Source organism: Miniopterus schreibersii (assembly GCF_964146895.1).
Source record: "Miniopterus schreibersii genome assembly, chromosome: 3".
In the NCBI taxonomy this organism is placed as follows: Eukaryota; Metazoa; Chordata; class Mammalia; order Chiroptera; family Miniopteridae; genus Miniopterus; species Miniopterus schreibersii.
In genome coordinates, this window is record NC_138103.1 from 53,445,101 (window position 1) to 53,470,536 (window position 25,436).

Here is a 25,436-nt window from a genome sequence, read left to right on the forward strand (position 1 = left end):
CAATTCTCCCTAAACTTGGCTATAATTTTTAAATATGATTTCATAAAAAGACTAACAAGATTTTTCATTTTTCAAACTAGACAAACTTATTCTAAATATGTATGGAAGAAGTAAGTTAGCAAGAGTATCCAGGACAATTCTGAAAAAGAAAACTTGCAAAGTTTTTGCAAGATTTTGACTACCATGCCAATAAACAAATTAGAATGGTCCACTGCATAATAAAAAATGTTTTGAAAGGACTCAAATGTAAATGAGATGTTGGTATATGATAAAATGGCACTTCAGATCAGTAGAGGAAAAGATAATTTATTCAATAAAAGATGTTACATAATGAAGTGGCATTTCCTAACCAATGGGAAGAATGTTAGTTTACTCTATGAAAGGTCAATTGGGTAGCCATCTTATAAAACAGTTAAAGTTAGGTCTTTAATTGGTAACCATTCCAGATGGGTCAAGGATATTAAGATGAAAAATGAAACTCTAAAAGAAGATAAGTGGGGGAGACCATTCTAAATATATGTGACACAAAATCCCAAAGCTACAAAAGCAAATACTCATAAATTTGATTGCATGAAAATACCAATTTCTGCATGTCAAAAACACCACAACAAAGTCAAAAGACAAATTATAAAAAGGAAAAAAAATTCAGGTTTTCTTTCAAAGAGCTAATATCTAAAGCATGCCTATAATAATAATAATAATTAAAAAACAAACCAGAAAAAGAAAAATGGGCAAAGAATAGAAAAATAGGAAAGGTCACAGTGAAGGAAATTCCAGTGGCTATTAAATATATAAAAATATGATATACCTTACTCATAAAAATAAAATATTTTTAATATATTGCTGAGTGAGAGTTTAAGTTGGTATAATTTCTTTAGGGGTCATTTGGTAGTATTTAGCATAATTTTGCTAGACATAGGTCTTGCCCCTGCAATTTCACTTCTAGGTATCTATTGTTAAATGGGGAAAGAAGAGAGCAAGATGCAGAACATTTTGTATAGTATGCTACCATTTGTGTGTTGGGGGTAGTGGTAAAGAATGTAGTTTGCAGATTCATGGTCTGTCTCTAAAGGGACACACAGGAAGGTGGTTACAGTAGTGGCCTCCAGAAAGGGGAACTGGGTGGCTGGGGGATTGGGAAAGGAGGGAGACTTCATGCTCATGGTTAACTCCTTTGTATCTTTCAAAGCTTGTACCTTGTACATATATTTCCTACTTTAAAAAGCAGTAATAAAGTCAGCCACATCCAGGGTCTATCTTTGTCCCACCAATTATTCCAAATACTCCCATCAAATAAACAAATAGTCCATGTCCCATCAGATACAAATAATTCATCAGACACCATCAAATACTTAGAAATTACTATTTTATGGTTCATAAGTAATAATTAATAGTTAAATGGTTATTCTACATTCCACATTATCCAGAGGAATATAACTTTATATTCTGTTTGCTTCTATTCTTTTAATATTTCCATTAAGTTGTTAAGTTGCTAAGAATGAGATATTAATGGTAATCATTCTTGAAAATATATAATTCTAGAATGATTATTTTTTAATTTTAAAATAGTGTACATTCTTTAAAAGTAAAAAATAAGTAATTATTAAAAATAACATTTAAAACATATAATTAATCGTGATCTTTTGACATATTTCTATGTAGATCCAGAACATTATTTTCTTATTTTTGTTCAGATATTTTTTGGATTAGTATGGGTTTTAAGCCACTGGTCAATTGCGTTTTCATACTTCCTCGGTTCTTTCAGCCAGTCTTGATGCCACCTAAGATTCGCTATAACATTTGAGTAGTTTTGCCCTAGACTTTGTTTCCACCTGATAAACTGCTCTTTATTGTATTGGTGGACAGAAGCAGAAACTTTAGGGTAGTTTATAATGGAACGAAGCTTCTGATCCAAAGAATAAGTAATTTCTGGAAATTTTGTAGCAATATTTGTTAGTTCATCTGGATCTGAAGAAATGTCTGAAAGGAAAAAAAATTAAATACCCGTCAAAATAATTACCTGCTACAATAACATTTTTTAGAATGTCATTACTCTGCGATAGACTATGTGTTAGAATTTATTTTTATTTTTAGTTCCTCTTAGTAAGATGGAGGACAGTATAAATGGTAAAACAATATACCAAAAGTGAAACACCTCTCTAAATGTATGTTCAAATTATCTTCTTTCTTACCATCATCCTGCTATCCCATTTTTTTCTTATCAATCCTTAGATGGCAGAGATAGTGAAACCCTTATCACTAGGAAGCTGGCTTGGCCTAATTATTCCTGATTTTGATGACTTGCTTACTTTGACATGCAGAGAAAAAAAATAGTGTGCTTTTATTGTCCCATATCAATAACCCCAAAGTAGAGAATTATTTTGAGTTAATAATTTTGACATTTGTAACCGGGAAGGAAATATAGGGAGAAATGAATATTAATAATGAAATTAACACATATTTTATGTGCAAAAAGAGGGCAAGGGATAAATAAAACCTTAATTCTAATAATGCTGCTTTAAAATTAATTCACAGAATAGTGAAGCTAGGAGGCATTATTGTAGGTGAAAGGAGTATGGGTTTTGGAATCAGACCAGGGTTGAAATCCCAGTTCTGCCACTTCTTAGGTGTGAGACCTTGCACAGGTATCTGAATCCCTTTGACCCCTGGTCATCTCTATAAAATGATGCTGATATCATCTTTTAGGGTTGGGGGGAATATTAAATAATATATGTAAAATGTCAGGCTTCATAAGATAGAGGTGTTAATCATCCAGAAAAGCTGAAATCAAGGTACAATGAGAGACTGTTGACTACTGATTGGGAAAGATAACCATGAGTACTGGAAGATGCCCAGATCAGAGAAAAACAGTGGTTTCAACGTTGAGTTCCAGATCAGAAGCTTTCGGGCACTTGCTCTGAAATTCAGATGGTGATTTGCAAAGGAGCTGCTCCTCAGGCAACCTTTTGTACACTGTCACAGCATGAAAAGCAGCAGATATTTCTGTAACAATGATTACTGGATCTCTTAGGCAACACTATGTAGGTCAGCTCGTTACACATCCTACTACACTTAAGAAATAAATCAACAAATTTACCAAAGAGCTGAGGTGGTACTACTGAAGCACCGTCAGAGTAGGCTATATACTTCCACTGGTTAGTTCGAAGCATGTAGGTGGAAGCATTCACATTGCATCCATGGAATTCACTCAGAATCCAGGGCGGATGTAGGTGTTTGGATTTATGTTCATTCTCGAACATTTCTGATGACAATGGCAACAAAGAATATCCACTCAGGTTCTGAGGCAGAGGAATTCCAGCAATATCTATAACACAAGTAATACAATCTTTTAAAATAACTCATTTTTTCATTAGTTGAACATTCATAAATGATGTCATTAAAGGTCACAGAGACTAAAGACTACATATGGTGTCAGGTGGGTACTAGACTTATTGGGTGATCACTTTGGAAGTTACATAAATGTCTAATCACTGTGTTGTACACCTGGAACTAATATAATGATGGATGTCAACTGTAATTGGAAAATAGAAATATAAAAAAAAAAAATACAAAATGGTCTATGTATAATGCCCCTCCCAAACCTCCACTAAGATCCTGTAACAATGAGGGTTTTGCAATTTAAATCACTAGCAATTAAGCATTATTTTAAACATAATTGTATTTTTATGTAATTACATTTTCACAGTTCACAATTCAAAAAAATCTGGTTTATTTTTATTTTCAGTTGTAACTGTTAATAGTACCCTTTTACTATCAAAATTGTGCTGACTTGGACAATATGTTAGACATCCCATCTCAATAAATAAACAAACAAAACAAAACAAAAAATCCTTGTTTATATAGTTTTAAAGCCTACATTTTCTTTTCTACATGGGGGCTGTTTCACATAGTTCACCTTTTAAAATAAAGTTGACTATTTTTTACCCAATTTATAATTACTAGTCATAATCTTTCTCATTTTTAAATATAATACTATAATAAATATCTATGGAGATAAGTCTTTCTGTATATCTATAGATTATTTTCTAATATTGGAATTTTAGAATGGGATATGTGTATATTTTGAAAAACAGAGTGCATACTGTTTTATCTCAAGATTGTACACTAGAAAATTTGCATCATGGGTAAATATAAATGATATTTAAAGAAAAGTTATTTAAACAATGCATAATAATCAACTAATCAATAAGGTGGTAGGATGACTAGGAATAGACTATGATATACTGTAGACAGCTCCCTAAACATACTGGATTATTTAGCTGCTAGAGTCAAAAAGATAAACAAAATGCCAGATATTACCATGAAGTATTTTGAGGGAAATGTGAGAAATAATCACCCCAACCTTAATCATTGTACTTCAAGAAAAACAGAACAAGGCAAAAAAGAAAATGATAATCTGGAGGAGGCTTTTCGTTGGAAATGGGGTGGGGAGAGTCCTAGAGGAGGACAACTAGAGGAGGAAGCTGAAAGAAATGCCAATATAAACACGTTCTTAAATTATAAAGATGATAATAAGAGAGATACTTACAAATATACATCGTTGTATGTACATTCCTTATGAAAACAGAAATGAGGAAAATTAATGGGAATTGGCTAAAAATTGATGGAGCCAGAAAGTGGCAGAGATCCGGCTAAGTGTTAAAATTGCCCCGGAATAAAAGAGAACCAGCAAATGGTGGCTAAGAAACTGAGATTAGAAATATACATCAGGCAAAAGAACAACAAAGAAGTGAGTTCATATCTAAAAGAAGTTATGTGAAATAAAAGACAAAAGGAAAGGACACTGATATAAATTAACTGTAAAGAAATTTAAGGCCCTGGAATAGTCTTTAGGTAAATGCTTACATTTTAGAGGCGGAAGATGAAATGATATACAAATCATAGCTATGAAGTTATGAACCTGAATATCTTACGTGGTTTACTCTATGGTCATATCCTGATTGTGAATCTTTTGAAGGAAAAATGACTACAGCGAGTGAAGGCCAAAGGAACCTGAGGAATATTATAGTCGTATTTCAGATATGGATTGACTCACAGCAAGGCCTCTGCCTACCTTGCTTATTCATTCTCCAGCATTATTACAAATAAGGACTTACAGGCTTACATTACTTACCAAGCACCGTAGGGTAAATATCCACAAGGGAAACCACATTTGATACTTGTAGGTTGGCCTTAATGCCCGGTCCCATTATCAAGAGTGGAACATGGGCACTAGCTTCGTACATGCTCATTTTATAAAACTGACGGTGTTCCATGGCCAGCTCTCCGTGGTCTGAAGTGTAGATGACCACAGTTTTCTCAAGAAGACCTAACTGGCGAAGAGCCAAAATGATTTCACCTGCAATATAATCATGACAAATCTCAATTAGCTTTTGGTTAATGTTTTATTCTATCATAGTAACCTCATCACAACTCTATCCTATGAGTTTGTAGGGATGTTTCTTAACTTCCGAATATTATCTACTGCTCTTGCATAAGTAATACGGCTTCATGGGCCTGTTCCTCAGTTGATGGACAGGAGAGAGGAAGGAGAAAATATAAAACCTACAGGATAATTTCTTTATTTGAAGATCATGCTGGTGTGCTTTCTATGTTTCTATTGGTGAACAGGGGGGAGATTTTCCCTTTAGTGATTCAAATGAAAAAAGAAAGACAAGTCTGGACATCGGACTGTGCATGTCTCAGATAATGAAAGGATTGGTATCACACTGACCCACAATTTCTGCCCAGTGGAAGGTGGTAAGAGGGGTCAGAACTCCTCTTCCCTGTGACCCTTTGCCCAAATCCCCAATCACCAGATCATGCCCATGAAGGTGGCAGAGGGCTATGGAAATCCCATCTTCGAAGAAGGGCTGGAAGCAGTTCAGTCTGTGAGTGTGATGTAGCATATTCTTGGACGGGGAATACCTGGACAGTGAAGTTCCTCTGCCCACTCCCTGTTTCTTAGTGTCCTGAAACTTCCTCCTCGTTGTAATTAAGAGAATCACAGTAAGGCATAGTCCAGAGAGAGGGGTCATCCCTAGTTTGGCAGTTCCTCAATCTGGGATACAGGGCTCTCTGAATTACTTAAAAAAACAAAACCAAAAACAACAGGTTATTCAGCGGTCCAGTCAGAACAGAGACCCAGTGCTCTGTGGAATTACGGAGTTCAGACCATCAGGATCTTTCAACTGGACAACTGAAATTGCTTCCTAATTGGTCTTCTTGCCTGCACTCTTTCCCTTCCACAATATTCCTGTACCACTCTGGCGGATAGCTTTCTGACATTTCTGACCATGTGACACCCAGTTTAAACCTTTTTCACAGCTTCCTATCATTTTATTCTTTAGTATGACACACAAAGCCCCTGTCCACTCTCTAAGCTCATCACCCTCAGCCTCCCCGAACACCTTAACTTTCACAATCCTACCAACTTAGAATTCCCTGAACTAATAATAGTTTAGACTTTCTTGCCTCTGTACATATTCTGCCTTCTTTGTCGAATGCCTTTTCTCCCCGTCTACTTGGCAAATTGCCATTCTTCCTTTGTGACCCAGATCAAGCATTTCCTCCTCGTGAAGCATTCCCCACTCCTCCAGGTAGAGTGAATCACACTGTCCTCCAGGACCCTACAACTTGCATATTACTCTAGTTACAATTGCTGGTAAATGTTTACTGGGTTCTCACTATGTGGTAGGCACTATGGATGTAAAACAAGGCACCTAAAATGCAGTGGTGATTAAGACTGAATGTCTCTGCCTTCATGAAGCTCATGTTCTCAAGGGAAATGGGCAGTAAACAAGTAAAAAGATAAAATAATGAAAGATTATGACTAAGCAAAGTATAGAGTAAGTAGGATGATGGGGCTGGTATATTAACTTAGAGTGGTTGGGAAGATATTCCTGAGGAGGTGATATTGGAGTTGACAGCTAAAGACTGACAGTAGCCAGGTGTGTAAAAAGTAAAGGGAAGGGCATCCCAGGCAGAGGGAACAGTGAATATAAGGCCCTCAGGTGGAGTACGCGCCTAGAGGGTTTTTAATGAATACATGATTTCTTTATAATACTCAACTTAATACTGCAGTGCCCAACATAGTGCCTAATTGCTAGGAGACACTAAATGTTTGTTGAACAAGCATTGTAAAGAGTAATAAATACTATCTGGTAACTAAAACAGTGTTTCATAACCTTTGTAATTTGAAGTGAGCTCTGCATTTTTTTTTCCTGAAGAGACTTGAAGAGTAGTATCCCACACTCTCTGCAGCAACATTATATACTGTTTCACTTTAGTAGACATGGAAGAATGGATAGCTGCGAACCTTCAAGAGGTATTTGCAGGGTGCAAACGGGTGAACATCAGTAACATCAGAAAATATAGAAATACAATTCAACATCTGCATGGATCTAAGGATTATAGAAACTTACTTAAAATCTTACTTGCATTTTAGAGTAAGTAGCTGGAAAGTCCTGAAGACTCTTTTAATACATATTATACTTGCTATATTATAAATAATTTATCCATATGGCTGTTTTGCTTTCTGTTTTATACTTTTCTATTTTTGCCTAATGAATGCATTTTAAGAAATAGCCATTCACTTGGTCACTCCTGAGGTTTACTTTGTACGGAAAAGGTGCTACCCATGCTTCACTGATTCGATCATGCTCTGCTCCAAGGTGCAGCAAAATAAGTGATATGGCTTGGGAAAAGAACCTGTTATAAAAATGTGTATTTTTTTAAACCAGAGTTTCTCCACCTGAAGTGGAAACTGCCATCACTCTACAAGTGAGTGGGTAAAACACTTTCTTGACAGTCATCTTACAGAGATAGGTTTGTTTCTGAACTGAATTAGAAAAGGAAATTCAATATGATGCTGGACCAGAATATACATGGGGAAACCGACTTCGCCTTTAGTTAAGCCTTGCTCTGAAGGGCTGGGGAGAATGGGTTTGTTTTGCAGTTATTACAAGTCTGAGACAAGTCATAAGACTCTACAACTAAACTGTCTCATCTCCTGGAACCTAACCTGTCCCACATGTATCTGTGTGTGTCTGAATACTGGCACACTTCAGAGATGTTTCAGGTTCAGTTCCAGACCACGGCAATCAAGCGAGTATCACAATAAAGTAAGTTGCAATCTTTTTGCTGGTGGAGGGTCTTCCCTTTAATTTGTAAAAAACACACCTGTGAAGCATGTTAAAAAGAGGTATGCCTGAACTGATTACTGATTAAAGCTGGCAAAATGTTTTGTTTCCAGCAGATGTTATAGCGTTCTGTGACCTTTTCTTTGTGTATGAACAAATCTAAGCATTTATTAATTTATGAATAATTAAAATGGAAAAGGCTTTTATTTACTATTAATAATGCAGATTATCCAATTTTTATGTGTGTCAAGAGCCTTATAATCCTAAATCTGAAGTATCTAAGCAACTGATATAAGAAATCATCTCAGAACGTTCATTCAAGTCATCAACTAGCATAATCATGGTTTGACGGCAAATTATTATACTTTTTCTTCATGTAATTGCTAATTAATATACCACCTACCAAGCATGGCATCTGTCTCAGCACACATAGCATAATAAAATGCTCTAATATTCTTAATTTCTTTTTCTGTAAACTTCCCAGTGCAGTTTTTTGTATAAGAAGAGTAATAATCTATAGGGTGCATTTCTGACAGAGGCGACCACTTTGGGATTTTGATGGCATCATAAGACACCTAAAGAGGGAGAAAAACAAAGCAGTAATGTTCCTGTGATCCAACAAGTATGTATGGTGAACTAGACATACATACTTTAATTATTTAGGATAGTAGAAAAGAATGGTTACAAATTATGCACCAAAATAGTAATCAAATACATAAATTATGAACAAATTGTTAATATTCCCAGTAATAACAAAAGGCATATATTAATATCTGTACATACAGTGAGATAGTTGTGAAAATTATTTTAAAAATTGTACATGTCAGTGAAAGTAGCATGAGCTATATAAGACAGTATTCTGGTACAGAAAAAGGGTCTAAGCACTTTAAGATAGTTGTGTGATCAGTTCACATTTCAGATCAACACCCTAAGGATGTGGACTCCTTTTCTCCCATAGTTCACTAGTAAAACTGGCAATATCTAGTGAGATAGCCAAATGTCTGTTAAAAGCAAATACAACTTTTTCATATATATACAATTGCTTACAGGTTTTGGTGAAAATAATTAAGACAACATTTAAGTCATATATTCAAATAACTTTAAAAATTCAAGTGTCTACTTACTATTTACTTAATAGTTATTTGAGTCATTTCATTAGACTAGTACTAACTCCAGATAAATTTTTTTTAAGATGGAGCCAGTCAGAACTTTTTTAAGAAAACATGACGTATTTGGAACATTGACAATATTTCCTTTAAAATACGTGCACTACATAGTGTTTCTGACTGGAGTTTTTCAAGTAACTTAAATTTGACTTAAGATGACACATTTCAAAACGCAGGCAGTCCGCCCTCTGCATGGTTCAGATACACAGGTTGCAGTTACCACAGTTTAGTGAGATCACACCAGGCTCCCAACAACGGGGTTCAGATTTTAGTTACCGAGGTATATTAACGGTGAGTTAGTGCATAAACTACAGACTTTCACAGTCATATACTGCTAGCTCTTTGGTCTACAAACCACTATATGAATGAAAGATATGTATCAGTGACTAGCCAGGCCACTTCTTTCAAAGCCTGTCACTGACCGGTCACTGCACATCGGACAGCAAACTGTGTAGCTGTGCTGCCTCCCTGTCTCCTAGTGATAAATCCATATGACACTGTATAAAAATGGACAATCAAAAGAGGGAACTGGTTAACAAAGATGAATGTACAATAAAGAAATAAAAAGTATTAACACTAGAAGTGAAATCTGAATCAAACATTAACTGAAGTTACAGAAGAAACATTGACACTGCTAGATACGCAGCCAGGGGAACTTAGTGAAGACACACTCATTGATGCAAGGGAGGGAGGTCATTGTGAAGAAAGGACAAACATGTCCTAGCGGAAGTGACGGCAGCAAAAATCTTCCCATGAAAGGAACTCTCAGAAATATATCATTACAGTGAAAGTGAAACCAACAAAATGTTGGAAGGTAATCCAAATTTAGAAAGGAATCTGTCAATAGGCCAAGATATAGAGAAGGTGCTTGCTCTGTATCTAAATTATACAATGAGAAGGCAAGCACTGTTCAAAGTACTCTTGATATGTTTTTTTTTTTAATTTATTTACAAAAAAGCAAAACACTTTAATTCTCAATGTTTCTTGTGTTTTCAGTTACAGTGCATTACATAAATATTAGTTTCACTGTTTTTCATTTCCCTATACATTTATAATCCCAAATAAGAGAGTTTTAAATGTTTTGACAAATGTTTTAAGAGTCCTAGAAAAATGGTCATTCTCCCAATTGGTTATTGAGATCTCTGTACAGTTTCAGCTTCCATGGTTATTTTTACAATCCTGAACTGTGCACGGTGAACACTACCTGCACTCCTTAAAAAATGCCTTTCAGTTTCTCTTTTAATAGACACATTATATGCAAAGGTATTCAATTCAGAAGGCGGTTTCTAAGTTTTAACACTTACTTTATTTCTGTAAAATTGCCCCTTTAGTTTTTGTCAACCAGTTATTGGTCTTGATTTAATGAGAATATACAATATTCAAATTTTTCTTAAGAAGTGATGATAAAAAACAGTAAGTGAATACCAGTAACATACAGGTATAATGTTAACTTCTGGTTTTGAGCACACATAGTGTACTTACTTTTTTAAGCCAATAAAGAGATGTGTGAAATGTTGAAGATCCAAAATTTTCTCCTGAAGATGGTGAAGGATAAGGGTGTGGTAAATTTAATCCCAAATACAGAACAAATGGTTGAGTGAAATTAATTGCTTCTGTTCTTAACCAGTTTACTGCTGTATCTGTATTCTTCCAGTCCTCTTCCATTACTCTTACTTTATTCTTGCTAGGGATAAGATTAACCATAGGTCTGCCTTCTTGTCTGAGTAAAAAAGCAACATCTCTTGTCCATGCTTCCACACGATTGCTGGGAAGGCAAAAAGACAGGTATACTCTAAGGAATTTAAACGTTTTAAAAACTAATCATAAACATAAGAAAGCAATATGGAAAATGATTTTTATTTTTTTAAACTTGACAAAGGGTTTATTCTAGAACGGAAAATTTTGTTTAACATTTAAAATTGAATCAACAAATCTCTCCTTATTAACAAAATAAAGGAGCTACAATACCTATTTACCTGGGGGCTTGTTACAAATGCAGTCTCAGGGTCATTCCAGACCCACTGAATCAGAAAGGGTATTTAACAAGATGCCCAGGTGATTCTCATGCATATTAAAGTTTAGATGCACTGCTCTACATAACAGTGCAAGAATTCTTTTATGGAAAAAACCCTCAATTTTTAGACAGAATAATCAAAATAGTTTCCATAGTAACCCATAAGTAGGAGAATTATTCTGTCTTGGTTTGATGCCAGAAAACAAGGTGATGGCTAAACTCACTATCCAATAGTTAGCAGTTTGATTAGTTTCCTTTTAACACCAAAATCTCCTCTTAATAAAAATAGAAATTACAACTACCTAATACATTATCAACTAATTATTGCATAAATTTGCCTATGTGCCACTGCCGTGTGGGTTTTCTGTGCCAATGTGCCCAAGTCTACTGTTGTAGCATTGGATACCGTCAGTCCACAGGTGTCACAGGATTAATTTATGCAATAACAATCTCATCTGAAAAAACATCACACATTTCACACATTCAAATTGGTAAGAACATAAATTTTCTTTCAAACTGAATTAGGAGCCTAGACTTAAACTTCAGCTTCCTAATATAATTAACTATCTCAGACTGAGTAGATCCATATCTATTTCTCTGTCTCTCTTGCCCAAGTGAACACACACACAATCATCACTGATGGGATTGTAACCGGTAACTTGTCTCAGATAATTCTCTTGCATGAAAAATTACAATTCTGAATAATGCCCTTGCAAGTAATATTAGCCTAACAAATTCTGTAAGAGAAAAAGGAATCCATACCCTTCCCCATGATATACTCTTCTCTCAAAGTTGTGAGAAACACTTAAAGGCTGTCATCCATCTTCCTTATGTGATTATACACCAAAACAGACACTTAACCAGTTGGGTAGCACTGTCCTTTGCTTCCTTACATAGTATTATTTTAAATGTTTTTCTTGGTTAAATCTTGTATTAAATAACTAAGGGTGGTCAATATGAAAATAATCTATTATTCTGGGTTATAATATTATTTGCCCTCATACTAAATTAGATCTCCACTTTTTTTAGTTTTTCTGCTTGCTATTAATGACCTTTGTTCTTCCTTTGCTGACAGACATCAATTTTTAATTACCTCATCTGGTTGAAAAAATTTTTTTTCACTTTAACAATGTTCTTTTTAAAAAATACATTCTGGTTTTGCTTTAGTCAAACTTGGCATATGGTAGATATTATTGTGGTTGTTAATTTATTTTTAATATCCAGAACGCTAATTTACTTATGTACTTTTAGACATTTTAACATTCTTTAGACATTGTAGAAAAAGTCTAAAAATTCTTATATATTCCTTATACAGTAAGTGCCCTGCTTTGGCAATTTTGTATTCTAGCCTCAGACGAGAAAAAGAGGTGCTGACAGCCAGACCCTTTACGCGAACTGCAGTATAATGTAGTCAATAAGGGAGACCACTGGAACGATGGAAACACTGCTTAAAGGGAAACAGGGACACTTTTAAGGGATGGCAAAGTAGAGCAATCAAGAAATTACATGAGCTCCAAAAAATTCATCTCAAACAGTTGGGCAAAAACTATGTTCAAGGAAGAAAGGAACAGGACAGAACCATTCCAAGGTAATTCTTTTCCTTAGAGAACAAAGACTTTATGGAGGTTATAGAATTCAGCGTATCTGATGAAGCAGCAGGTTATTTCCTGCCAGCTGCCTTAGTCTGTTATTTCAGTCCTCACATCATCTTCAAGCCTTACCTTTCACTGCTCCCTTATAGAATTCTTGATCCAGTGTCCCCCAAAAGGTTTGTACTTTCCTACGTGGATGCCTTTGGTTTCTCCTTCCTGTCCTCCAGTTGAGCCTAGTGATTTCTACTTTTGAGAGTCATTAAATCTAAAATACTATTAATGTAAAATGTACTTTAAAAATGTATACTGTTAAGAAAAAACATTGCCAATACATAAGGGAATTTTCATCAATTGTAAGATGCATTGCAGTTTCAGAGATGTTGAACTGTGAAAAACTGTGCACCTCAGAATAGGCTAAATATAGTACTTCCAGCCTTTTCTCTCGCCCCTTAAAAAACCACCTGTACGTGATGGCTTCCTCCTTTAAACAGAACTCACCACATTTTGCCCTTCAATGTGGTTACCTAGACTTTTTTTAACCTCCTCTTTTAAACCGTAAGTCCCTTCAATTAGGTCATATCTGACTAATGCTAAAACTAATTAAATTGAAAAAGTCAAGTCTCCACATTATTGGATAGTTTTAGGATCTTCTCAAGCAGACTGAAATAAACTTCCAAGTCCTCAAATGGCTAACACTGGCAAAAGTAGGAGATCAACTCCATGATGGGCAGCTAAACATCATAATTAAACTTCGGTAATTAAATGTAAAAAAAATCCAAGAATTGGAATGAAGTTGTAGGCTCAGAGCTCTCAGTCGTGTTACAGGAAACTGAGTAGGAGTTTGGTAGACAGCGAGCTGAAGATAGCCCCCGAAGCTGCTTCTGCCAAGAATTTGCTAGTCATCAGAAGTGAGAGTTCTGGGGTAATAAAACAAAAGCAAACCAACAGCAGGCTCTTCCACTATCACAAAATATCATGCTGAGAATGCGCCCAGAATTATGCAAGCTGCTCTAGACACTAAATATCAATAAAGATGATAACGTGTGTGTGTTTGGGGAGGGGATCGAAAAAAGCGTCTAAAATGATCAGAGGAATGGATGACTTTCTCCATTATAAGGAAAAGAATAAGATAAAATCATCCTCAGTACAGAGAAAACTGACCTGAAAGTATAGATGATGCTAGATTATAAAATGATAGTGGCCATGGTTAGGTACACACAGACTTATTCATTGGGCTGCGGAGTTCTGGGGGCTGAGAGAGGCTCCCTGCTGCCCTCCTTCAGTTTTCTCGGCCTCCCTCGGTCTCCCTGGCTCTGCTGAGAAAGCCTGTGATGTGTGGTCTGTGGCCTGACAGGGAAGGGAAGAGCGGTGCTAGCAGCCTAGGATTGGCTTCCCTTCGCTGTTTGCCCAGAGGCTCTAGCTTGAGAATTTTTCCATAGAAATTCTCTCACTTTGGAAGTAGGTCTTTTATTTTTTCATCTGTTTGAGAGTATTGAAAATTGCCTATTGTGAATTGGCTTCAGAAAAACATAAGCTGTATGAATTGAGAACATATATAATTACAGTGGTGGTGAGATGAAATAACAAAGAACTGGATTGTAGGTTTTAAGCTTTTAGCTAGGAAAGACAAGACAGTAGCTTGTTTACGTTCTCTTCTGATGCCACAAGAATCTAAGCTCCATGAGGTTAGAGATTTTTGCGTTTTGATCACTACTGTATTCCCATAATTTAAAAATAATGTCTGGTATGTAGTAGGTGGTTCAATAAATATTTACTGAATGGGTACTACATACATCTGATTTTACTTTTGCAACTTACTTAAATAAAGATCATCTTCTAATATTAGTACTTTAAGGATTATTACTTAACATTCCAAGTCTTTATTAAATTGTACTGATCTTAGAAATCTAGTTTTTAAAATGTCTATATGAAATGAATTACCTTACAATTCTATACACTTCCAAGTTAACATTTTCTTTGGTTTTGCTAATTCTAAAAAAACTTGACAAATTAGTGTCAATGGATCTGAGCCCTTAGGATATGGAAGAATAAATTTAAGATTAAAAAAGTAGATGTGATATTCCTAAGGCCACGCTGATGAGTATAAAATACTTAATTTTAGATCACGTTTCTCAACCTCTGCACTACTGACATTCTGGGTTTGATCATTCTTTGTTGAGGGGTGGGGCTGTCCTGCGCAGCACAGTTTAGCAGCAACCCTGGCCTCTATGCTCTAGATGCCAGCAGCATTCTCCCAGTGATGTCAACCCCAAATGTCTCCACACATTGTCAAATGTCTTCTGGGGCGAAAATTGCCCTTGGTTGAGAACCACTGGTTTTTTGTTGTTGTTTTTATTGTTTGTTTGTTTGTTTATAATATTACAGATGTCCCTTTTTCTCCCCAATGACTCATTCTCCCATCCCATCCCCCTCCCGATGTTGTTTTTTTAAGATTTTATTGATTTTTAGAGAGAGAAGAAGAAAGAAGGAGAGAGAGAAACATTGATGTGAGAGCAAAACATCAATTGGCTGCCTCCTGCACAACCTCCACAGGGGATGGAGCCCGCAACCCGGTCATGTGCCCTGACTGGGAATTGAACAGACAATCTTTTGATGCACCGGACAAGGCCCAACCAACTGAGCCACACTGGTCAGGGTGAGAACCACTCTTTTAAATAAATATTGGGAATATATTGGCAAAACAGTTTTACCTGATAGTATAAAATGATCAAAGTACCTAATGAATTAAATACAAATGATTCCTCTCAATTGCTAACAAGATATAGTAAGTATGGACCTAATCAGAAACACTTTAAGCACAATACATATAATATGAGGGGGGCAGATGAATATCAGGACTTTATAAACCACTTACCTGTACTCCATCAAAATCACAGAATTTTAGAAAGAAAAATCCTTTAAGGTAATCTAGTGTAAGCTCATTTGATGAAACTGAGATTCTAAGTAGATAAGCAACTTGCTCAAGGTCTTCTAGTCAGTAAGCGGCATCTCAGTGAGTAGTGTCACCAATACTTGAATAACAATGGTCTGGAAGAAACAGTGTGTAGCCCTTAGAGCTCCCAGTGTGGTGCAATGTACTATACACAGTAAGGGACACGTAGCTGGACTAGCGTTCCTACACTGGTACAAGAAGAAAGCATCACTTGATGCCTAAGAGACAGGTGGGGCATTGTAGTAATGAACTAAGAAACTTGTACTTCTGGCTGAAAATAGAAGCAGGATCAAAATAGCCTATTTCAGTGGTAAATGTAGCACACAAAGTTATAAAAACTTGAATTTTGACTTTGAGAGTCAGTCTATCAAAAACACTGAATGCCCCTATTTATGAAGTTTGATATTAAGGAGAACTTTTTTCCTGAGATCTATTTTTAAACTTGCACAGAATATCTAAAAGATAACGTGCTATAATTCATATAACCTTTGCAAACATGCTATTAAAAGAAACCTTGTCCTATTTGTCAGCCATATGACTGTGTGGGTACATATAGTCCCCATACAAATAGTCCTGATCGTTTATTTCAATTTCCTAAGCTCCGGTGGGAGGGTGAGTAAACGAAAATATGCTGCAAGCAATTATTATTCTGAAAAGCATCTTTGACTTCTGACACAGCAACATTTAAGAGGCTCTTTTGCTTTTACTAATTTTAGAATTCCACACAAGAAATAACTTAGGAAAATTAAGGACATTTAATATATTAAAAAACCGAAAAACAGGATATACTCTATTAGTTGAGGATATATACAAAATACTAATAATGAACAGATGCTATGACCTGGGATAAACAGAACATCAATGTTTATCAAATAATAAGCTATAGATAGAGCAATATAACTTTTTATTCATTCATTTGTTCAACAAACCTTTAACTGTGTCCTATAATGCACTAGCACTACTGGCAGTGGGAATAAAGCATTGAAAAAGACAGGATCCTTGCCCTCCAAGAATTACTATCACACCGAAGAATAAAATTCAGGCCATGTTTTAACCATTTCACACATAGAATGATGATTACAGGAAATACTAGGGGTTCAACTTAAGCTTCTTTTTATTTTTGGATTAATTGAGGAAAAATATAGGAAGAATTTCAAAAAGGATAATATGAAGAGTTGTATTTCACTCTGGATTAGCCTTACTTTACAAAAAGGAGGATTTTAAAGAGAAATTTGTGAAACTCCATGAAATAACAGCAATGCAATGAGCTTTAGAAAAAGAAAAAGTTATGTAAGTATCAAACTGCAATTCTGGTTAAGCCATTTTTATAACAACAATATTTTACCTTGATCAAATGCTTACTTTGTGCCAGGGACTGTTAAATACTTTGTATTATTTCATTCAATTCTTTTATTAACTCATTTAAAAATGACAGTTGTCCTCCAATGAGGTGGGTATTATTAGTTCCAGTTACAGATAAGAACACTGACACTTAGAGATGTCAGGTAACTTGTTCAGGGTCACAAGGATGGTAGGCAAGGCAGCTAGTTTCAAAGCCTATACTGCTCCCACCCCACTGACCTCCCCTCCCACCCCTTCTTTCTGCTGTGTTAGCCAGGCAGAGTAGGGAAAGAGCATTTTGCACAGAAGGACTAGCGTGTCAATGGTCCAGAGGTAGTAAGAAGCATCTTAAACGAATTAAAGAAAGACCAAGTGCATACTGAGGGAGAAGGAGAGTGGTACTAAGTGAGACTAAAGGTAGGCAGGGGCTAGACTATGTAGGGTCTTAGAAACAATATTGTGAATTTGGGATTTTAGCCTTCCTGCCCAGATTAAAATCACCAAAAGATTTTAAGCAGGTAAAAAGATCACTCTGGCTACCTACAGAAAATAAGTTGGAAGAAAAGAAGTTAGGAGGCCATTTCAATTGTTTAGGCAAAACATGATAGTACTTGGTGGAGATGATAAGAAGTGAATAAATTGGAGAAATATTTTAGAAGTAGAGCTGACAATATTTGGTGATGGATTAGAACACAGGGGTGGGGAAGAGAAATCAGGATTACTTCTGAGTTTCCAGTCTTTATATCTTTTAGATTTTAAAATACAGAAAAGGAAAGAAATTTAACATTAACCAGAAGAGCAAGATTAATACAGTAAGTCCTCACTTAACATTGTCAGTCATTTCTGTGACTTTAGTGAAATGACATATAACAAAATCAGTTTTACCACTGGCCAATGGATACTAAAAAGCATTATGTTCCTAGGGCATCTCATGAAGATTATAATGAAATGAGTCGTTGAACAAAAGGACATCAATGGAAGACCTGCTTTACTCAGATTCTTCTAGATTATTTTATTATCTGTTTACCCAAAGCTCATTGTATTACTTTCCCTAGGCTGCTATAACAGATTACTACAAACTGGGTGGATTAAAACAACAGAAATTTATTTCCTCACAGTTCTGGAGGCTAGAAATCTGAAATCAAGGTGTTGGCAGAGCCATGCTTCCTCTATAGCAGCGATTTTCAACCTTATTCATCTCATGGCACATATAAGCTAATTACTAAAATTCTGCAGCCCACCAGAAATATGTTTTTTGTTGATCTGATTAAAAAAATAGGTACAATTTTGATTCATTCACACTGGGTGGCTATTGTTGTTTGGGCTGATGTCATTTTCTTTTATTTGACAATCTAAAGGAAAAGAGGCCAGTGACCCTAACTAGTCAGGTACCACATGTTTTAAAAATTCTTGTGGCACACAAGGTTGAAAATTGCAGCCTAAAAGGCCTCAGAGAAGAACTTTTCCTTGCTTCTTCCGAGCCTCTGGTAACTCCTGGGACTCTTTAGCATTCTTTGGCTTATAGCTGTGATCACTTCCATCTATGTCTCTGTCTCTACACTGCCTTCTCTGCGTGTCTGTGTCCTTTCCTCTTCTAATAAGGACTAGTCACTGGATTTAGGATTTACTCTAAATCCAGGATGATTTCACCTTCAACTAAATAGGCAATAGGATCTATTTCCAAATAAGGTCACATTCTGAAATTCCAGGTGGACATGAACTTTTGGGGAATACTATTCCTCTCACTACACTCACCATTATTATTATTGAATTTATCTCTCTCGTTCTTACTTATTATAATCATTAGCATTATCCTCATCACTACTATATTTACCACAGCCCTCAATTAACACCTGTTAGGGAAGAGGTACTGCTCTAAGGTCTTAATACATATTTGTGCCAGGAGTCACAAGTGTTGGGAGACCCCAAGATCACACCTAAATTCCCTAGGAGGAGTCATGGGACTCAGCAAATAGTTTAACTCATGGCTATGGTTTACTACAGTGAAAGGACATAAAGCAAAATCAGTAAAGGGAAAATATGCTTAGGGTAATTCCAAAGGAAACCAGGTATGAGTTGCCAAGTGGAGTCACAAAGGACACACTTAATTCATCCAGCACCTAACTGTGACAATATATGTGAAGTGTTGTCTAGTGGAAAGCTCATTAGAGACTCAATACCTAAGTTGTTATTGGGGTTGATTATGTAGACACCCTCTGCCTAGAACATACCAAAACTCCAGATTCCCATTGTGAAATCAGGTGCTCAGCATAAACCATACTGTATAAACACTCTAGGTACACACACAGCAAGTAATTTTATCAGTTAGGGAATATAGGGAACACTCCTGAGATTCAGGGTCCCAGATGTCAGCCAAGGGCCAACTTTGAAAGCAGGACTTGCTAAGGATAGAAGTCTCAGGCCTACTGTGTTAGCTCTTTTCTCCACATATTTCATTAGAGAAATTAAAGTTCCTTAGCTTAGATAATGTTCCCAAGGTTATACTATTACAGGTTAGTAGTAAATAGAGAAACTAGGAGTCAAAATTAGGTAATCTGATTCTAGATCTCCACTCTTATCCACTATGCTGGGCTGCCTGATTTTTGAAGACTTAGTAAAATGAAAAAAAAAAAAAAAGAAGTTACAATAGACTCACATTAGAATGAACTAGTAAAATGAAGGAAAAAAAAAGAAGTTAAAATAGACTCACATTAGAATTAACTGAACTGACAAAGCCAAGTAGCAAGAAGACTATAATCTTTAAAACAGATTATAAATAACATAGTAGCCATTATATAACAAAAACTCCATAAAAATCAATCATGGGCTAAACAATTTTATAAACATTCTTATAGACCTTTAATGTTTAAGAAAAATAAAATTACCAGCATATTAACAAATTTAATATTTTAAGAAGATTAAGGAAAGCTAAAGTTTTAGCCAAATTAACACAATTGAGGGATTAACAGATTTAACTTTACCTTGTAGAGAAATAAAAAGTCAAAAATTAAGACATTTATGTGACATAGCAGAGAGAAGCCTATTAGGACTATTTTTTGTTTTATTTTTTACCTAATGGAATGATGTCCTGAAGTATAGTCCAATTTTCCAAATTTTTGTGTTTGGTAGCCATTCTTTCCCATGATATCCATCCATGTTGTATAATTTGGATCTAGGCCTTTAAAGTTATTCCAAGATTCTGTTAAGTGAGTGAAGAGGCCACTCCACATTGCTGGGAGAAAAGAAGAAATTGGGATTAGTGTAAAGTTTAACAATTTGTTTTAACTATTAAGACAATTACTCCAAGAGAAAATAGTCTACTTGTTTAGAGCTCATGCTCTGGAATAAAACATACCTGCATTGAGTGCTTTACCTAACATTTCTAATTATCTCTTTTTATCAAGGGGAAAACTCTGCAAGGAGTTACTATTTCCATTTTACAGGCGAGTCTCTAAGGCTTATAGGTTACATTGTTTAAGGTAAATACAGCTGGAATTAAATATAAAGCCCATCAGACTCTAGTCTTCTTTTAATCACAAAAATAATCACTAAGTAGCTAGTGGTTAATTTTCTCATTTTCTACAACTATTTATTCAATAAACCCTATCACAATTTTTAAAGAAAAAAATTTTAACCATGTAAGGTGTGATGGATGTTAACTAAACATTGTGATAATCATTTCACAATACATACATGTATCAAATAATTATGTTATACACCTTAAACTAATACAATGTTATATGTCAATTATATCTCAATAAAACTGGAAAAAATCATTTTTCCCTTTTACCATTTCTGTGCACACACATAGTAAAGGTGAATAAGCTTTCTAAGAAAACGATCTCTTTTTTTGAATGGGATGGGAGGTTACCTGGGTTTGAATCCCAATAACACCAGTGAGTGAGTGGCTTTTGTTAAGTTACTTAACCTGTCAGTACTTTAGTTTTATCTGCAAAACGGGGATAATAATAATATCTACTTTATGGAAATGTGAGGATTATGTGAATTAAGACATGTAAGGCACTTAGAATGAAATAAATGTTAATTATTATTATTCCTTTTCTTTGCTCCAACTCTTCAAAATATACTACTTCCAGGAAAAGCATCACCTAACACTCTTGAAATCTTAAGAGTTGATAGCTTTTTTATTCATTATTTCATTTGATGCTGGGGACAACCCTATGAGGTACATAATGTATACAGCATTTTATAGATAAGGAAACTGAGTGGCTTGTTTGACCTGGCCCACTGCGGATTCAAATCCAGGTCATCACCTCACCTAGTCTACTGCTCATTCCATTTACTCAATTAAGAATAAAAATTGCCCAGCTGATGGGGCTCAGTGGTTGAGCACTGACCCATGAACTAAGGGGTCACGGTTCGATTCCCGGTCAGGGCACATGCCCAGGTTTCGGGCTCCATCCCCAGTCGGGAGCATGCAGGCAGCAGTCAATGGATGGCTCTCCCATCATTGATGTTTTTTTCTCTCTCTCTCTCTCTCTCTCTCTTTTCCTCTCTCTGAAATCAATAAACACATATTTTAAAAAATTAACAAAATGCTTTTTTAATATACCTGGTCCTTCATCATTGAAGTATAATTTATAATATAGTTCAGGTTTCCTTTAACCATTGGTGATTATATAGTCGATAGGATTGAAAATGTAGGTGAAGAAACTTGTGACTCAAATCACAGAGAATATCATGCTGGGAACTTACAGACAAAAGCAAACTGTTGAGTGCTGTTTATGGGCTCCAAAGCAACCAATCATATATTAAGTGGGGAAAACAACTCTGTCAGAGAAGACACACAATTTATAAGAATGGCAGTTTTCCCGTTTCTCAGTTATTCATGGCTTAATGTCACTGACATTTTGCCATTAAAACTATGCCTATATCTAGTAATTGTTAAATTACTATAATAAAAGTAATTAAGTTTGGGATAGAAGCAAATTGAGCCTGAACAGAGATAAAGTATGTAATCTGAAATAACATGGAAAACTTCAGATAAACCTGATGTATGACAAGTTCTAACTGCTTTGTGGTATACTCAGAAGTCCCCTCCCAACTCCCTGTACTCTTACTGAAAAATTTCCTTGGAAAGAGAACTCTTCTAAGAAATATGAATATTTCCTCATTTGCTTGAGTGGTCAAAAGATTCTTAGTCACCAATCATAAGGAAATGAAACAGTAACACATGAACTAAAACCATTTTTAAAAGTTCCTATTCTGGAAAAAATAAATTATTAGAAAATCTAATAACCCCAGTACCCAGTACATACCTTAAGACACATATGACTTAAATTTTTTTTATTAGATGCCAAATATGATTTACTATACTACTTTTCGGAATAATCTTTTAAATTGTAAAAGCATTTTCAGTGTGTGGCCACTTTCTTCTATTAATATTAAGCATGTTCATACCTGCACGTGATGGGCAACAGATTGGAGAGTTTGTGTAGGCATTCAGAAAGGAAGTGCCGTGGGCTTTCATGAAGTTGATAAAAGGAAGTTTTACTACCTGACTTCCTGGATAAAATGTTAGCCTTCCATCCTGGAATAAAGAAATTTAATTAACACTGATTGCATCACAAAAAAGAAAATTATTTCTTTTAATTTTAACCATAAAATTTATAAGCATAAGAAGACTTCAATAATGCCCAGCTGGGCGTGGCTCAGCGGTTGAGCATCGACCTAGGATCCAGGAGATCTCGATTCAATTCCTGGTCAGGGCACATGCCCAGGTTGCGATCCCCAGTTGGGCGCATGCAGGATGCAGTTGATCATTGAGGACTCTCTCATCACTGATATTTCAACTCTCTCTCTCCCTCTCCCTTCTGCTCTCTGAAATCAATAAAGATATATTAAAAAAAGACTTCAATATGACCCTAAAATCCTCAAAAGATAAAAACAAATATAGTGTTATCAGTAATCTGGCTCATAATATTGAGAATTCAATGCAGTGTTACACTTAGATTCATTCAATTATAGTAAATAAATTAAAGGACTTTCTGGAAAGTTCGTTCAGGGGATAATGGGATGATTGAACTAATATTTATTATTTACTATGTGCCAGGCATTGTGAAAGATCTGGAGATACAATCTGGAGATAAAACAGAGTCCTGGTGCCTTTGAAGTTTAGTCTAGTGGGGGAGGCAAAAAGGTGTACTGGTAAATAAAATATGAATAATTATACATTATGGTATGTGCTTTGAAAAAAACCTGGGATACAGAATAACAAGGAAGACCTACTTCAGACAGAGTGGACAGGGAAGGCTTCTCCAGGAAGTATGAGACCTAAATAATGAGAAGGACCCAGCCATTCAAATAATTTAAGGGGCATGTGAAGTTAGAGACACCTGCAAGACATAAGTGGAGGTATCAATTAGGCGGCTAGATAAATGAGCCTGAAAGTTAGAAGAGATGTTTGGGTTGGAGATATGCATTTTGGAATAGAATTGGGAATTGACAGACAGAAAAAAGTATATTCTAGTCCTGGAGTTTATCTAGTATATGTTTTCAATATAATTATAAATTACAGTTTAAAATGAGACAATCCAAAATATGGGATATATATAAACCCCTGAGATGCATATTTCCAAATGGATATATAAAGCAGGATGTTGGGTACAGGCAGAAATCTGGGGCTCAGAGAAGTCTACCCAGGTGAAATGACCTTGGCGGTTTTTAGCATATTCACAGCACTTGAAATGGTGAGACTGAATGAAACCTTTTAAGGAGAGAGTGAAAAGAGGAAAAAAAAGAAACCCAGTAAGAGCCCTGAGTTCCAAGTAAAAGGAGAAGGCAGCATGGGAAACAGAAAGACAGGACGGTGAGGGAGGAAGGTATCAGGAGACTGGGTCCCCTGGAAGCTGAGAGGAGACAGTGCCATACCAAGAAAAACGTAATGTCAGCTGTGTTGAGAGGGGACCTAAAATAAGGCCAGAAAATGCACAGTGGAATTGGCAGTGTGGCGACAGCTGGTGATCTTGACAAGAGCACTTTCCACGGAGTGGTAGGGGTGGACAGCTAAACTGGAAAGGGAAAAAGAGGGTGGGGGGTGAGAAAGTGAGGCGGCTCTTCTTCTAAGAAGTTATTTTACAAAGGGAAACAAGAATGGGACGGCTGTGAGAGAGCAGAAAAGTGGGAGAGCGTTAGCTGGAGGAGAATGTAGAATTTAGATCCGGTTCTTTTTAAGATGGGAAGAATTGGGGCTTGTTTTTATGTGGAAATAACCACTTCTAGCAGGAGTAATCGCTGAATGCCAAGCAAGCAACCACTGATTTCCTGAACGATAAGCTAGGAAGCCCACGACAAAAGTACATCTTCTCCTCTCAAGACTTTCTTCAAATTCACAAATTCAAACTCACAGAAACTTATCCTCACAAATCCCACGTGCCTGCGTGTCTTATTCTTACAATCTTTTGGTAATAACCATTTCTTCCCTTCTCACCCAAACACAAAGTCCTGCAAACTTGTGGTGAACTGGGAAATGACCGTTAGAAAACTAACAAGCTTTTATGGAGAATGTTATTTCCCTTCACTATTAAATCAAACGGGGCTATGGACTGATCGTTCATTAACAGTGGAAAAATAGTTTAGTGAATCGAGGCTAGCAATAAAATAAAGATAAAAAGATTTGCAAAGATGCTATCAGCATTTTATTTGCTAAAGTGTTGCTTTATATGTATTATATGCCCATCTATGTTGTGTACGTGTGTATATGGGGCTTCAAGATACAATGCACTTTTTGCTTTGCATCGGAGTGAAACAAGTTTGCAAGAGTCAGACTGTGCTCCCCAAAGCCGGGGCACGGGAAAGGCTGTGCGCGGGTAGCGGATCCGGACCGGCGCGCCCGCCCCGCCCCGCCCCGCTCTCGGTACTTACGAAAGAGTCGCTCACAACTAGCACCACGTTAGGCGCATCGGGCCAAGCCCGGGCTATTCCCCGCCTCTGCCCACTAGCGCCGGGAGCTGGTGCTGCCAGCGCCGAGGCTACGACCGCCGACACGCACAGCAGCAGCATCGCGGGCAGCAGTCGGAGCCCGGCCTCTGCGCGCAGGGCTCGCCGCCTCCCCCAGGGAAAGGTGGGTGGGGATCGCAGAGAGCGCAGTTGGGTTCCTCTGAGCGCTTCAGCAGAACTACAACTCCCATCAGGCCCCAGGGAGCACATGCGCAAAGGCGGGCTCCCCCGCCCAGACTCGCGTGAAGACTTTTCGATCAAACGCGGAGC

The 25,436-nt window shown here is 36.4% G+C and overlaps 1 protein-coding gene across 1 annotated transcript; it reads right to left on the reverse strand.

Moving 5' to 3' along the window:
- Positions 1–295: 295 nt before the first annotated feature.
- ARSK (arylsulfatase family member K) lies at positions 296–25,391 on the reverse strand. Its single transcript, XM_081132275.1, has 8 exons — positions 25,092–25,391; positions 22,629–22,758; positions 20,280–20,439; positions 10,790–11,072; positions 8,545–8,716; positions 5,135–5,359; positions 3,098–3,325; positions 296–1,980 (listed from the first exon to the last, which is right to left on the reverse strand). The coding sequence occupies exons 1-8, from the start codon at positions 25,374–25,376 to the stop codon at positions 1,691–1,693; spliced, it is 1,773 nt and encodes a 590-aa protein (XP_080988401.1). The 5' UTR covers positions 25,377–25,391; the 3' UTR covers positions 296–1,690.
- Between the last annotated feature and the right edge of the window lie 45 nt (positions 25,392–25,436).